Source organism: Danio aesculapii, chromosome 14 (assembly GCF_903798145.1).
Source record: "Danio aesculapii chromosome 14, fDanAes4.1, whole genome shotgun sequence".
Lineage (NCBI taxonomy): Eukaryota > Metazoa > Chordata > Actinopteri > Cypriniformes > Danionidae > Danio > Danio aesculapii.
The window spans coordinates 8532423-8550002 of NC_079448.1; the positions used below are offsets into that span (position 1 = coordinate 8532423).

At 34.3% G+C, this 17580-nt stretch overlaps 1 protein-coding gene across 1 annotated transcript; it reads right to left on the reverse strand.

The window, feature by feature from the left end:
- Positions 1-1340: 1340 nt before the first annotated feature.
- Positions 1341-12242, reverse strand: clk4a (CDC-like kinase 4a). Its single transcript, XM_056471947.1, has 13 exons — positions 12113-12242; positions 11539-11696; positions 8295-8553; positions 7608-7698; positions 7243-7309; positions 5598-5714; positions 5261-5427; positions 5073-5167; positions 4866-4995; positions 4686-4768; positions 4519-4598; positions 1956-2046; positions 1341-1860 (listed from the first exon to the last, which is right to left on the reverse strand). The coding sequence occupies exons 2-13, from the start codon at positions 11694-11696 to the stop codon at positions 1714-1716; spliced, it is 1485 nt and encodes a 494-aa protein (XP_056327922.1). The 5' UTR covers positions 12113-12242; the 3' UTR covers positions 1341-1713.
- Positions 12243-17580: the final 5338 nt, after the last annotated feature.

The following is a 17580-nucleotide window of genomic DNA, read 5'->3' on the forward strand; positions in this document are numbered from 1 at the left end:
TTTTGAAAACGCTGAAAACCTGTAACCATTGACTTCCATAGATATTTTGAAAACGCTGAAAACCAGTAACCATTGACTTCCATAGATATTTCGAAAATGCGAAAACCAGTAACCATTGACTTTCATAGATATTTTGAAAACGCTGAAAACCTGTAATTATTTACTTACACAGATATTTTGAAAACCTGTAACCATTGACTTTCATAGATATTTTGAAAACGCTGAAAACCAGTTACCATTGACTTACATAGATTTTTGAAAACCAGTAACCATTGACTTTCATAGATATTTTGAAAACGCTGAAAACCAGTTACCATTGACTTACATAGATTTTTGAAAACCAGTTACCATTGACTTCCATAGATATTTTGAAAACCAGTAACCATTGACTTTCATAGATATTTTGAAAACGCTGAAAACCAGTTACCATTGACTTACATAGATTTTTGAAAACCAGTAACCATTGACTTTCATAGATATTTTGAAAACGCTGAAAACCAGTAACCATTGACTTACAGATATTTTGAAAACCAGTAACCATTGACTTTCATAGATATTTTGAAAACCTGTACCTATTGATTTTCATAGATATTTTGAAAACCAGTAACCACTGACTTTCATAGATATTTTGAAAACGCTGAAAACCAGTAACCATTGACTTAGATATTTTGAAAACCAGTAACCATTGACTTTCATAGATATTTTGAAAATGCTGAAAACCAGTAACCATTGACTTTCGAAAATGCTGAATTCCTGTAATCAATGTAGAAAGATCAACTAGATGAAAGTCGATGGTTACAGGTTTCCAGCTTTCTTCAAAAGTATATTCTTTTCTGTTCAACAAAAGTAAAGGTTAAACAGGTTTGGAATAATTATGAGTAAACGATGACCACTACATTTTTTGCACTTACTGAAATGTTTTATAGAGCTCTCAAGTGGGTCAGATTTAATAGCCTTCCTTCATTAATTTACAAAATCAAAAACTCTAATTTGCCTAAAAATATATATCATTCGTTTGAAGATTAAAGCGACAGTTCACCCAAAAACTGAAAATTTACTCACTTGTAAAACGCAAGAGATTAACCAAAATGAAAAAGTTAGAAATCGGTAACCACCGACTTAAAGTGTTTGTTTTCTTACTAGGGAGCCAATGGTTACCGATTTCTAACATTACTCAAAATACTTTTTTTGTTTGCATTCAAGAGAAAAGCAAAAACTCAAAGGTTTGAAACCCTTGAAGGTGAATAGTGAGTGTATTTTAATTTAAGGGTGAACTATGCTTTGTGATGCACCGCCCTCTATTGACCGCATGAAAAAATTACACCCATGAAACGAATGACTCCGATGAGAAACTGATTTTTATTTAAAAAATCATGGAGAAAGACAAATGAAAAGACACTTACAGATACCACTACATTTTTATTAACAATACTAAGATATATTTGACAATGATAAAGCATCTTACAAACCAAACACCCTAAAACCCAGCCCCTTCACAATTATGATCACATTTTATAATCAGTCAGATGATGCTGATACAACGCAAGTAACAAATCACAAACTCAAGAGCAACCGGTCACTTAACTCCTACTGAGAGAAAAAGCACAATAAATATAGCTGTAGAGAAGAGAGCAGTGTATGATCTATACAGGGGACTGATGCAGTCACAGAAACAGCCTCTCTCAGAGAGGAAAATCCAGAAAAATCCACCGCTTATTTCTTGCCCTTCCTGATAGAGTTGAAAAATGGGTGCTTAATGGCTTCGTCCAAGGTGATCCTCTTTGTAACGTCATATTCAAGCATCCTCTCTATCAGATCAAACAGCTGCTCATGGTCAGAGCTAGACGAGACCAAGTATTGCTGCAAGAAACAAAGATTCATCTTGTGAGTAATGATTTAAAAGTTTCATTCTGCGTAAATAACTATAAACGTAACTCCAGAGAGGACAAACTCACTCTAAGCGGTTTGCACTGCTTCCTGACGTAACGTCCTGAAGAGCTGTGAACGTCCCAGTCCAGTTTATCATTATGAACAAATCTCGTTTTCCTGCACAATAAAAAAAAAAAAACAGCTACTTTTAGATCATTCTCACATGCAACCAACTGGTTTAAAAAAAACATAAGTAAAACAATTCTTTCATTTTTAATTTTTAAAAGTTTTAGCTGCTTGGGTATATTATTGGCAATAGAGCCAAAAATATACTGTATGGGTCAAAACTCCTATTTTCTTTTATGACAGAAATCATTCAAATATTAAGTCAAGTTTCTGTTGATGAAGATATATTTGTACATTTTCTAGTGTATATATATCAATAATTATTTTATTTATTATAATTTAATTGTTTGTAAGTTACATTTTTTCTTAGTTTTTGTTTTATTTAATGCCATGCCAGAAACCTAGGTTATTTTCATGGCAAGAACATTTCAATAGTACATTTACAATTAAAAACAACAAACAAATGAATACATAAATTAAATAAGATTTGTAGTGTTAATACATGATAAAAAAGTCTTCTGAAAACATTAAAAGCATGACAGTCCAGTAAAATGTGTTTTACAGTAAGGGGAGTTGTGCAGTACACATTGAGTGGGGTCTTCGTCTTTAGGCAAACTGGCATGGGTTAATCTTGAATGTTAATCTTGAAAAATCACTTGATCAAATCTAGTCTTAAAACTTGGAGAATTCAGGTAGTATTTCATACAATTTTATATTTCCCATCCATCCCACTCCTTTTGCCACTTATTTAAAATGTGAACATTAATAAACAGCCTCATCTCTGAAGGAGGAATATGGCATTTAAACGCCTTAGATTTAGATGATTCTCTCTGCGTTCTAAAGGATTTTGAGCTGTTGAGCTTCAAAGTTTTCGCATTCCATATAGCAAACAATATGTGCGTAACGGTTTTCGTTTATACATTAACATGACAGAGACTCTAAATTTACTCTAAATGTAAATCATCAAAATTCTCTTCAATTTGCAAATTGGGGTAAATAAAGCAGGGCAAATGCAGACAGAACCTTCTAATTCTAAAAAGTCTTTTTCCACTTTGAATGATATGGTTCTATCTGGCAGATCATTCATTGAAGCATTACTTTTCAAGAAATACAACCACAACAATCTAAATAGGTGTTGTAACCATATGTTGATGCTTGAAGTAAAATTTTTGCTTTCTATAACATTTATTGCATGTTTTAGGATGAATATGTATTCTTGTTCAATTTAAGCATACATGGCTGTGTTAAATATTTTGTCCAGTGCAGCTGTTAATTTTAAGTAATTTTATGCTTTATATGAACTATTGATTTCTAATTATTGAATTATATGCCCCATGAATTAAATTAAGTATTTGCCCTTCAAGGCTTAATATCGAATTTAAAGACTTTAAAAGAAACAGACCATAAGCAAATGAGTTTAATAAACACTGAAGAATGTTTCAAGGACTAATATACACACACACAAATAAAAATATTTCACATTTAATAAATTACCTTTTTTAATGATCGTTTCTTTTTCAACAAAGTAAAATTTAACATTTCATCTCGATGTCAAACAAATGCTTCTAAAATCATTAGATTTACACACATCTTTTCAGTTTCAGGTTTCTTCTCAATTTTGTGTGGTGCGGCATGATTTAGTCCAGTGTTTCTCAACTACGTTCCTAGAAGACCAAACTGCATGTTTTGGATGTCTTTCAGTCTCTGCTAATGAGCGGATGATCTGAATCAGGTGTGTTTAAGGAAACATGAAAAATGTGCAGAGCTGGTGGTCCTCCAGGAACAGGATTGAGAAACACTGATTTAGTCAACTCCGATTTTGTGTTTCCTTCTGGTCTTTCCCGCTGTCAAGGGAGCAATCCGGAGAAATGACAAAGAAAGCTGATCCTGATTGGTCCTCGTACATGCATTGGAATTGCAGATTGGCTCACAGAAAGAACCTTATAGAGCCAAGCTAGAGTTCGACTTGTAGATAAAACCTTGTTTGTTTGTTTTTAAAATAAGTCTTAAAATGTAAACAACTTAAAAATAAAAAAAAAAAAGCATCACAATATAAATACGTTATCATTGAAAAAGAATATGTGAATAATTAAATTGACAAAAAACTTCAGACAAAACCTAATTCTAAGGTGATGATTTGTTCACGACTTGTTTCAAAGCATCCTTAGCAGCTGCGTCAGCTTGCTCATTTCCAGAAAGCCCAATATGTCCTGGAATTTCTTAGTATTTAGATTTTTTAAACCTTTAAAATCTAAAAACCTTTCAAATTTAGATTTTTTAAATAGTTTTAAACTTTCTGTGACCACTAAATTTTTAGCATATTAAAAAAATAAATAAATAAAAAAACACTTAAATACATTATCAATCAATTATAATTCAGAGGGCATTGAAATTAATCATAAAACAAGTCTTAACATGTATTAACAACATATTTTGTTTTAATATTTTTTTCCCCAAATACATTAACACCTCCAGAAACCCATAAAAAAAAAAAAAGAAATCCAACACATATACTAAATTTACCTTGTTTTCTGCAACATGTGTGTTGGTATGGGGCCCAGCACTCTCTCCATCATGGCCAAATGCTCTTTACTGTCATGGGTCTAAAATAAAAATCATTTGTTTAAAAAGAAAGCATGTCTAAAATGTAACATAACTGAACTACAACTGAAACTCAAAAGACAACTGACCTGAAATAGAGTGGATCCTAGATAGTACTCAATGAGAATACATCCCACGCTCCACACGTCACAGGAATGACTCCAGCCGAGATCTATTAGAAATAAAACCGATTGTTTTAGTTTTAGCTCAAAAAGCATGTGATCGTGGCAATCTACTTCAGAAACCGATTACTAAAAACAACTGCTTACCCAGGATAACCTCTGGAGCTCTATAATGCCGTGTGGACACCACAGATGTATGATGCTCATGCTCATATGTTGCGTTCCCAAAATCCACCACTTTTACGTCAGGATTCTTCACAGTTCTCTCATCCCTTTTCTGCAAATATTAAACAGCAATAATTAAATGACAGGCATATAATAATAATAATAATAATAATACAAGTCTCTCCTTACCATTTTTGAGTTGTACTTGATGTTATACTCTGAATTAACAAAGAGGATGTTCTCTGGCTTCAGGTCAGTGTGTGTCAGCTTGTTCTTGTGAAGAACTGAAGCGGCAAAGCAAAAGCACAAGATTAAATCTGTGTTTCATCCAAACGCGCAGAGGAAAAAGACGCAATTGAACAAGATCCGTGACTCACATCTGACTGCTCGGATGATTTGGTAGGCCATGTGCCTGATGTGGTTGATATAGAAGGGCTGAAAGTTATTTTCCTTCAGAAAATCATACGTGCTCAAGCCCAGCAGCTCAAAGGCAATGCAGATGTGCCCATGGTGATCAAACCAGTCGTACATCCGCACACAAGCACTGAGGGAAAAAAAAAGCAGATGAAATACTGCACTGCTAATACGCTGTCTGGATTTCTTTACACCTGAGAGGCTGTAAATTTCAAATTAAGTGTGATATCACACAGCCATGCATTGGAGAGGCATAAATTGTAGGAGATTACTGTTTTAGCTGCTTTCAGAGGCACTTACTATCGTCTGTCACAGTCTAGTGAGTTAATCTGCTCCAGCACCTCAACCTCAGACAGAGCCGCATCGCGATAGCGCTCAATATTTTTAATGATCTTCAGCGCAATGCGAGCTCCAACTCTGCAATAGAAACAAAGTTAGATCATTAACATGCATTCGTTTAGATAATTGTGTGGTCTGCACTTATTTTTGGACCGTAAATAAATCATGGCGTTTCTAAAACTTGAGGTCAGCTTGAAATTGGACTATCGTTTTTTTAACATTGTACCCCCATACTATGTCTATAGAAAAGAAATCGACTGTTTGGTTACCAATCTTTTGTCAACTACATGCGAGTAGACTAAAAAGCAGTGAGATTTGCACATTTTACATTTACATCTTTTGCTATTTTTACTGAAAACGTTGTTGATGGTTTTAGCATGACATTACAAAGTTTAAGGATTAATAATGATAAATCAAAAACATGGTAAATATGGCTGTGGATGAACCCAGAAATGTGGTGATATAGCAGAATATATACATACGTTAGTCTTGGACTTTAAACGCAAATTAAAAGCTTTGTTTGTTTGTTGTTTGATTCGTTTATTTTAATAAATGGAAATCATTTGAGATGTCAATTACTGTCAAACCATAACACTGAGATATATTGAGCTAGATCACTAGGGATGCTCAGATCGATCGGCATATAATTACATTTCATGACTCAATCGGTACCCGCCAATCTGGTTGATCTCATGACCCATCGCAGGTGTTTGTTCATGAGTTTACAAGCAGAGGAAGACGCACATGCTCCCGTATATTATACATAGCCTACAACACGTGAGGAGGTAAATGATGTGTAGAGGCTTGAGTAATCGATATGCTCACGTCACAACAACTAAAATATATACAGATGCGGTGCGACCTGTTTATAGTTTATTGGCGTGACTCACACGAGTGATGTCTCATCCAACCTTATGACCTCTCCCAGAAGCTCTGTGAGTGTCCTGGATATTCATACTAGCTCAGTGATCCCCAAAAACGAGTTAAATAAGCGAAAATCATGGCGATGAGAGTGAATAAGCAAGAGAGCAGATCACGAGAAACGCATTTATGTTCTAGGCATTACATTTCTTAGATTAAATAAACAGAGCAGTAATAATATTGCGAGTGCAAATGGCCTGAATACTTCAGTAAATAGTTTTTGTGTTAATGTGAGAGATGCGTTGCTTTCGTTTTTTTTCCCTGATTAGGGAATTTAATTAGGAGAATTTGCAGTAAAAATGTCTAACAGCTGTTGTGAATTTTATTTCTTTGCAATAAAAAAACATAAATAACAAAAAAAAAAGCTTTTGAGTTGGATTATTGGTGATTGGGTTTCAGCCCGATTGGGTAGATTTACTTGCACATAAGAAATTTAAGACCTGTTAAAAATGATTTAAGACCTACAACACAATATTTCAGCCAATTTAAGACTTTAAGGCCTAAAATTTTAAGACCCCGCGAAGACCCTGTGATTGAAACATTACAAGCCCGTAAATTATAACACACACTCAAAAAAATAAGATTAAATCTACATTTGTTTCACTTGTGACTTGTTTTGAGTATAAGAAACATGCAAAATATAAAAGCAATGAGTTTTAACGTACTAAGTGACATGAAGACTTACTTTTCATGATCAATGCACTCCACCACTTTGCCAAAGGCTCCTTCTCCAAGTGTACACACAATCTCATCTACGGGTTTAAAGAGAGGCAATTAGAAACCTGAAATTGACGCAGTGCTATCAAAACCTTTAATAGATTTTGCTGCATTTTGGAGCACTGAAATTATTAAAGCGATGCATAAATAATCCACAAACATAAGACAAATCTAGAATGGTGATACACACATTATAATAAGTCTAAGTGTTGTGTCTGCATTTATCAGGACCCCAAAATTAGTGTGTAAATTTAGTCTGACCCCAAAATAGAAATAATCAGTGAGACAAATGAATAGATACAGAAGAGATACAGAAAAGTGTGTATTCTATACATCTTGCTCTCAGCATGTCTCCACTGTGATAGATCAGGTGCCCCTCCTCATCATCCTCAACACTCCTGGATCTTTTCCTGCGATGGCCCCTCTGAGGTTTCGGAACACCGCCATCACCATCATCACCACCATCATCATCATCATCATCATCATTAACCCAAGAGAATCGCGGGGGACCAGAACGCGCCATTCATTCATTCACGAGTGGAAGGGAGAGAGATTCAGCCCATTCAGATACCCGCAGCAGTCAGGCCCGGCCACAGGGAGCAGCCAACGCAAATTCAGCCCGCGAGATACACACAGGGCCCACCACATCGTGTGTGTTACAGAAGAAAAACAATGGCAACATATTTTCAGATGAGAGACTTTCTCAGACCATTAAGTAGACAGTTACAACAATTCAACATTAAAAAACATTCTGTATTCCCCCCTTCATGAAAATGAGGTGCTTTATAAAATATCTTACATGCTGTGGATGTCTAAGAAACTATTGTTCTTTTGTTTTTAATTTTACGTTACATAATTTTACATTAATTTTACATTAGATAAACATATCATCCAACATTCCTCCTGTCATTCATTCTGCCAATACTGGAAATGAGGAACTTCCACAGTTTATATAACAAGAAAAATATGCACAGATAGATGACAGTTACCGCGGCAAACAGAGACGGACAGTGTTCATACCGAGTCAGAATGATGGTGTGAGCGGCGGTGCCGGTGCCGGTGTCTGTGCCGGCTGCTCCGCCTGCTGTTCCCAGAGGATTTGCTGTAATGGTGCCAGTCTCGATCTCGCTCCCGTTGTCTCTCACAGGATCTGGATCGGTCCCGGTTTCTCTCCTTCTCTTTACAGGCAGCGTAGCTGTTGTGCTCATGGTCTCTGAACACTGCTTGTTTTTCACTGGTGTCCAGTCTTTCGTTTGAGCTTCTTTTCTCAAGACAATGCCTGGTAAGATAATGAGGGGGGGGTTATAAATATATAAATAACCTAAGGGTGCTGACTTGTTAGTGAATTATTTTCTTTGTATCCTTAGCTACTGTTTTCTAGTCAACCTTTTTATATTAATTTTAGTAATACTAATAATTAGTGATGTAACGATTCACCGTGAGCCCGTTAAAAAATCGATTCGGTAAAAACTGAACAGAAGGGGCGCTGTGTTTACAGGTGCAAACTCATTTTACCTGCACATCAGCACCGGCGAGCAAGAAGTGAGGTGGCAGACTATAATGACAGCAGTGAAGTGCGCCAGACAAAAACAAACTGTGTGAAAATACTGCAAAAAGACGTTTACTTACACTTACAGAACGAATATGATGCACAGTAAAAAAAACTACTGGTCACAGACATCTATAGGCAAAAAAAAAACTATTAATAAGCCAAACTAAGCAGACCAGAAGATTTGAAGCTCTGTTTGCTCTGACGAGTGCTACGGAGATCACACGGTGCATCAGTGTTTTCATAAAAAAAAATGTGTAAAGATGCTTTTCAGTCTAAAAGAGAAAGTTGTGCTGTTACAGTACCAGGTATTAGATTATTTTTACCCTCTCCTTTTCGAATTAGTCTATGCACATTTTAATAATTTGCTTAATATCATTATTATTGTTATTATTGAATAGTAATAAATGTTCAGGATTATATCTTCTAAAGTATACAACACAGATACTTATACTTATTAATTACACAAGTAATATTAATTATTCACCTCCATAATCATGTTCAACTCCTATCTCTATCCTACTATATAATTAGTCATTACATAATCAGAGGGCCTATTGACCACCTCAGTACACGCTGCTTTCTGGTTTAGGAAAGGTTTTCCACTCCACACCAGCCATCTCAGTCCCTAGTGAAAGAGTTTATTCATCAGCAGGGGATATTCTAAATGTGCAAAGACACCAGTTTACGTCAGAAAACACAGATATGTTGATCTTTTTTTTTTTTTTTTTTTTTTTTAAGTAAAATCCCAGCAGTCACAATTTTAGTTTGCTTATATTAATGAGTCTTCTTCAGCTTGTATTATTTATTTTATTTTAAAATAGCAATTTAGTATTGTTTTGCTATTTATATTGTATTATTTTGCAACAAGTGTGCAGCATTTAAGAAATTAAATCAAAGGGCTTTTATGCACCTTAAATTTGTTTTAAATAATTTTGTTTATAAATTGTGACTAAATCGTGAATGATGAGATTAGTATCATAAATTGTGTCGAATTGTGAGTCAGGTGAATCGTTACATCCCTACAAACAATACCTATAAATGTACACTGCTATAGATTAAGTGTATAGATCAGCCAATAATCATTTTCACAATGTTTTTTCCTAAAAATCAAAGAGCATTTAATGTGTAACAAATTCAGAGATCAATAGAGCCATCTTGTGGGTGTTTTGAGAATTGCACACAAGAATGCTATAACGCTGTCCTGAGAAACGGGTTGAGCCCTGTTGTTGTTTTGCACAAATACTCTTCTTTTTTTTTACATAACAGCCATAATCTGACAAATGAGAGATGTTAAATATATGCTAATTTGTAGTTTATTTTTTGCTCTATAAAAATAAGAACAATCATACACAGTCTGTCAAATCATGCCTTGAATAAGATACTAAAAGAAACAGTGTTGGAGCTAAACTTACTTGTCATGTGCTCTATGTTCAGCACTAGTTTACCAAAGTGATGTTTATCATTATTTCGGTTCAGCTCTTGCAGACACTTTAAGGTCATGTTATGAAATATTTTCCAGGAAGCTTCCATGAAAGCAGCGAACTTGTCAAACCAGTATCACACAACACACTGTCAAGAGATTCCACATAAGGCCAGCTGGCTTAAGCTCATATGTGCCTTAAATTAGTAACTTACTGGCTAAGATCTAATGTTACTATAAGATGTCCTCATACCATTTGCTGACAGAGTTGCCATGTCCACTTTTAATAAATACCTTTCAGCTTATAGAAAAAATAAATGAATAAATAAAAAAACACATTCTTTTGAAAAAAAAAAGCAGCAACTTGGTTTCTACAAGTTTATTTTATTATTATAATATTATTATTATATTTATTATATTATTATTTTCTCCAATTCATTGACTGGTACTGTTTGCTCTTGACTAACAAAGCCAAAAGCTCTGTAGATTCAAACATCCCAACTCGTTCCCTCTTCCCCTTACTTGTTTGAGGTAAAGTTGGTTAAATATTCACACGTTTGTTCGTGTTTGAACAGTAACAACTTGACACGTCTCTATATTTTTATGGCTCTACTTTGAGTATTTCAGTCTGAAATCACATGTAAATATGCCTTTAAAACGACATTAGCTCTAATTAATTAACTGTGAACAAGATTGTACTTTGATAGTCAATGGTTACTAATATTACTTTATCATTTAGAATTTGTAAAGAATACTTATCTAAAATTATATTAGGGAAAAAGTTTGAATGTGCGAATATAAACCAACTTTACCTCCAATATTCGGAAAGAAAAACATGTCAACATGCAGGCATGTGATGTTATGATCTATCAGTTAGGTGGCATAACTAGATGAGAGGAATGCCCTTCTTTAATAATAACAGGATACAATAAAGGGTTTAGCTAATATACATGGATTAATTATTTTAAATATGCGGCTTTATGATATAGATTATCTCTTTTTCCATCTCTTCACAGTCCTGCACACAGATGACTGGAAATGTAAATAACACGTTCCCAAAAATAGTTTTTTCGAAAATACTGCAGTTTTTGCTTTTCTAACAGGTTTCAGTTTAATATTTTAAAGATTTAGTTACTGATAATATATAATGCTCATGATGATATAACAATGCGCTTGTGTATGAATGTGCAGTTGCGTAACGTTATTTGTTTCGTAACTGTTTGGTAGTTTAAAATGATTTACGTTAATCTACGTGACATTATAGATGATCTGTGGGTGTTTGTGATTCTCACCCGTCGCTGTTCTTGTAATGATGGTGATGTTTTCTGTATTTGTTCTCTCTCTCGCTGCTGTGCGAGTCTCGTCGGTGTCTCTTTCTGGTCGCCATTATTCTCTCTTCCAGACTCGACTCCCTCAGCCAGGGAGAGCGCTCTCTCTGCGTCTGTCTCATCTGATAGAACAAACAAAACACAACTAAAACGTCTTAACATCCACTATAAATAACATAATGAGTTGAAATGTGTATATTTTAATGTACCATCTACCAAAACGCCGATTCTTTAACGTTAACGTCGCGTTCTTTGTTCTACACACCTCGTGTTAGCAAAGTATGTCAAATGCAAATTATTTTATTTAGACAGTCTTAAATTGCTTTAAAACAGATATAAACACGTTTATAAACACCAAAATGCAATTTGTGACACTTTTACACGCTTAACAACAACAAAAAGTCGACGGCAACAACACTGTCCGCAACGTCGTTAACGCCTCTAACGTTATGCGATAAAGCAATTATATAAGTTAATATATATACATGTCTACATCGTTTGGGTGAAAGATAAGGTAATAACTGAACTATTTCCTTACCCGTTTGATGAAAGTCTCTTTTAAGTATTTCTATGTCTGTTTCTGTAACGTTAAACGGCGAATTTATTTCCGTCTTCTTCTTTGATGCAGTTGGTGCGGTTTAAAATGGCGTCCGCTTTGCTGGAATGTTCGAGAGCTGGTGGTGGTTCACGTCACCGGATCTGAAGCGCACTTGCAGGGGCGCGAGAGAAACTAGTGCGAGGGTGTATCTGTGGGTTGTTTTTTTACAGTCTATGTTTGTACAGTAACTACTGTCAAAGTCATTCTGTGGTATTTGCTAATGTACATTGACCGTATTCTTTTATTTATTGTAAACAAGAGAACATACTTGTAATCTTGTGGCTTACTAGTAATGAAAATTCACCAAACACACACAAAGTACAGCCTAATTGTTATTCCAAGCTACAGACCACTTATTTATTTATTTTTAAGATTTTTATAAGATTATAAGATTTTTTTTAAGTTTTTATTTTAGTACTAATTTAAACATGATCAAACAAAAGTCTAAAAATTAAGATAACAGGTTAAATAAAAATAATTATTCATTCATTTTCTTTTTTGGCTTAGTTCCTTTATTAATCAGGGGTCACCACAGTGGAATGAACCACCAACTTATCCAGCATATGTTTTACAAAGCGGATGCCCTTCCAGCCGCAACCCAGTAATGGGAAACACCCATACACTCTTGCATTCACACACACACTACAGCCAATTTAGCTTATTCAATTCACCTATAGCGCATGTGTTTGAACTGTTGGGGAAACCGGAGCACCCAGAGGAAACCCACGCGAACACGGGGAGAACATGCAAACTCCACACAGAAATGCCAACTGAGTCAGCTGGGGCTTGAACCAGTGATCTTCTTGCTGTGAGGAAATTGTGCTACCCTCTGCACCACCGTGACACCCTTAAAATATTTATTTATTCATTATTTCATGTGAATTCAAGAATCTGTAAACTGTTTTTTTTATTACTAAGATTTACTTTGTGTGTGACTTGACTTTTGGGCAACCAGCATGCAACATGCTGTAAAATAACTAGCCTACTTTAAAATTAAATAGGTTTCACCTAAGTTTTCCAGTAAAATATCTAAATAATGGAAGCAAAAAAGAATGTATAAATAATGTTTATTCAATACATTCAATCATTTTTAACATAAACCCACTTGTAGGTCAAGTCCCCTTACTTCTCAAGTATGCATAAAAACAATACTTATTTAAACACATGAAAACAGCCCTATAATGACCATAAAAATAAAACAACATAACAATAGAAAGTAAATTATTTCCAAATAAGACCAATTTATGATATTTTTACTGAATAAATTGTGTCTTTATACAAAAACTATGCTTATTTAAAGTCTGTGTGAAGTCAAAATTAGCTATGTTTATTTTGCTAGCTCACCTTGTTATTCTTAAGGTGAATAATTAATCCATGAAAGTTAATCCACTGAAAAAAAAATTCAATCAAAGCCTGATCAATCCAATAGTATCTGGATGCAGCCTTTATGATGCAAGCTGAGATTGCATCACTCAGCGATGCAATGTCAGACACAATACACTCAAATGGAGCGTGTGACATCACTGTGAGGGGTAGGGTTGGGGGTGGGGTTACGTGAGCCTATAAAAAAGCATTGGATGGAGCTCAGATTGCACTGCACCAAGTCTGCATCCAGACCCCTCTCGACCAATTGTATCCATGTTTGGAGAGGCAGACTTCTGTTGATTCAACTTGAGGGCTTCCATAGCAACTATATATCAATATTCGCACAATATATTATATTCCTTGTTTGGTACAAGTAAATGACATGCAAAAGAAAGCTCCATCCAACTAAATATTTAGCTTCATTTGGAAATACATCAACATACTGAAATAAAAGTCTCAGAAACGTCCAGTTCATGCATCTTTAAAATCGGCAAGAAGCGAAAGTTTAGACTCCTATATTGTGACATACATCATGTACACAGAACAGTCCTGAAATGAGAAAAATATGTAGGGCACTATGATTTCATCGTTTGGGAACCAATGCACAGCTAGTGTTTTTCAGCCAATGATGAACTTCCGGTGAAATCTTTATGTGACGATTTTCAATTTCATATGGTTACTTTTACAGCATCAGTGTTGTAATGTAATTCAATCAGTTAAATATACTTAAGCATCCATCGAGTTGTTAAAGCGTAAATAGAGATGAAAGACCATTTAAACAAGGGGTCACCAAACTTGTTCCTGCAGGGCCGGTGTCCTGCAGATTTTAGCTCCAACCCTAATCAAACACACCTGAACAACCTAATCAAGGTCTTACTAGGTATATTTGAAACATCCAGGCAGGTGTGTTGAGGCAAGTTGGAGCTAAACCCTGCAGGGACACAGGCCCTCCAGGACCGAAATTGGTGACCCCTGATTTAAACGCAGGTGCCGTCATTAGCAGCAGGCTAGCACAGAAACTCTATTGAAACATATGGGGTATTTAATTTCCATGTTTTAAAGACATGGCACGGAAAAATATAATTTAAGTGTAATGCTTCTTGTTTGGTCTGAAACACACTTGATATTTTATCTCAGCCAGGCAGTGAAGATTGCTGTTTTAAAAAAAAAATCTGATCTTAAATGCTGCGATTTTGTATGGGATGACAATTAACCGGAAGCCCTGGGGCTGGCTTTCCCCTACAAGTCCAAAAACATGTGGTATAGGTGAATTTGGTAGGCTAAATTGTTCGTAATGTGAATGAGTGTGTGTTTCCCAGTGAAGGGTTGTAGTTGGAAGGGCATCCGCTTCGTAAAACATATGCTGGATATGTTGGTGGTTTATTCCGCTGTGGCGACCCCAGATTAATAAAGAGACTAAGCCGAAAAGAAAATGAATGCATGAATAAAATGAATACATTTCCCAGTACTGGGTTGCAACTGGAAGGGCATTTGCTGTGTAAAACATATGCTGGAGAAATTAGTGGTTCATTCCGCTGTGGCGACCCCTGATAAATAAACGGACTAAGCCGAAAAAAAATAAATGAAAATAAATACACTGTAAAAAAAAAATCCTTGTTGCCTTAAATTTTTAAGCTGAATCAAATTAAGTCCATTAAACATATATTATGTTAAACTGGCTTTTCAAACGCCAAACCAGCTTGTGTAACTTATAAAATTAAGTTAGAACATGATTAACTTAGTTTAATAAGTTACTATGTGATAAAAACATTTGTTGTCATGACTAATTAATCATAAACTTTTTCTTACAGTGTAATTAGATTACAATAAATAAAACAAAGAAAATAAATAAGTGTAAATAGATTAATAAGAACAGCACTATACTGACTAGAAAAAAATACATTTAGCTCAGGAACAAAATTATATTTTAGCCATAATTATAAAATATTTAACACAATAAATGTAAATTTTACTGAATAAATTGGGTCTACATAGACTTAAGTAGTTGTTTGTAACATTTTATGATATTTATTTATGCTTTTGCATGTGAATGATCATAAAAGGTTTAAAAACAGTTTTTTATTATTTTATTTATTTTTTTATTGCTTGAACTGACAAGAACATCAGAACAAAGTCCATGGGATCACAGACAGATCTTAAAAAAGGTCAATAACAATTAAACTAATTAAACAAATAATAAGTAAAGCAACTAAAATCGAGGATCTTCTTTTTATACCTCTGCATAATATTTCAGGAATCTTAGGTTTTTTTATTCTTAATAAGATGAAGGGATTTTAGCAGGGAATTAAATTCTATTTTAAAATGAGCAAAGGATGGATAATTATTTATGAATTTCTGTTTGTGAATATAAAATTGACCATATAAGAAAAAAAAAATGATGTGTTCCATGGATTTAGCTTTTGGGTTATCATAATAAAAAATAATGTCTTTTTGACTAAAGCAATTTGCAGCATTGGCAGAAGCAAATATATGAGAACTTAGGAGTGACCAAACATGCTTGTATATTGGAAAATCAAAAAACATACAGCTGAAGTCAGAATTTTTAGTCCCCCTGAATTATTAGCCCCCTGTTTATTTTTTCCCTTAATTTCTGTTTAACGGAGAGAAGATTTTTTCAACACATTTCTAATCATAATAGTTTTAATAACTCATTTCTAATAACTGATTTATTTTATCTTTGCCATGATGACAGAACATAATATTTTACTAGATATTTTTCAAGACACTTCTATACAGCTTAAAGTGACGTTTAAAGGCTTAACTGGGTTAATTAGGTTAACTAGGCAGGTTAGGGTAATTAGGCAAGTTATTGTATAACAATAGTTTGTTCTGTAGACAGTCAAAAAACAGCTTAAAGGGCCTAATAATTTTGACCTTAAAATGGTTCATAAAAAATTAAAAACTATTAACTAATCTATTAAATTACCCAATAAATTGTATTTTTAGCACCTACCCCCACATCAACCCTAAACCCAACCGTCACAGTACTGTAAAAATATTAATTATTGTTATACAGTGTCATAAAAATGCTACTATAACTGATGTACATATCGCACTATCCGATACCGCGTATCCGATCTAACCTATAGACTTTACCTACTTAAGCCCGTTCCCGCACTGAATAAAAAATAATAATAAAAAAATAATAATAATAAATAAATAAGTAAAAAGAAAAAAAATTAAGTCAGAATTCTGAGTTACAAATGAGTTTCCGGTTATGCCGACTGGCCATAAATGGAGTTTTAAAGACGCATGCACATTAGCTCATAATCACAACATAAAGCCAATATCTGACATTTAATGTTTATCACGCTTTCAAGAAGGAAATATATTAGCTGAACTAGGCTGTCTATTTATTCGTATGGATTTGTTCTTTTTTAATTATTACCATTTGGTCTAAATTATTTATTATAAAGAATTAAACAGAGTGCCTGAAACTAGCTATAGGTTGTGTGATTCCTCCAAAAGTCTAAAATTAGGATTTCATTATCATTTATCTATTATATGTGTAACAATTATATGATTTATCGCAGCTGTTATTTGTTTCATATTGCAAGAGTGCCCTCGTGTGGTGTACTTGAGCTGCAGACATATCGTACAAAGACATTATAAAGGGCTAAATCTAAAAGGGTTGTATTCGTTTATATTTCAGTTCAGTAAAAGTGTCAACCAAATACTGTGTATTCCTGGCCTTTATTGGTAAACTGAGCTGCGAATCCATACCACATCACAAGCAGAGAACCTAAAGAGTCTTTAACACTTCATTTACGGCCAGTCGCCATAACAGGAAACTCCTTTAAAACTCGCAATTCTGACTTTATAACTCAGAATTCTGACTTAATAACTCGCAATTCTGACTTTATAACTCAGAATTCTGACTTAATAACTCGCAATTCTGACTAACTCAGAATTCTGACTTTATAACTCAGAATTGTGACTTTATAACTCAGAATTGCGACTTTATAACTCAGAATTCTGACTTAAATTTTTTTTTTAAGTTTTTTTTTTTACTTTTTTTTCAC

Coding starts and splice junctions, on each gene's coding strand:
- clk4a (XM_056471947.1), bottom strand. CDS start 11,696: ATGAGACAGACGCAGAGAGAGCGCTCTCCCTGGCTGAGGGAGTCGAGT. Junction 4,769..4,865: donor AGCTCCAGAGGTTATCCTGG/GTAAGCAGTTGT, acceptor TATTTCTAATAG/ATCTCGGCTGGAGTCATTCC. Junction 2,047..4,518: donor CACATGTTGCAGAAAACAAG/GTAAATTTAGTA, acceptor TTTATTGTGCAG/GAAAACGAGATTTGTTCATA.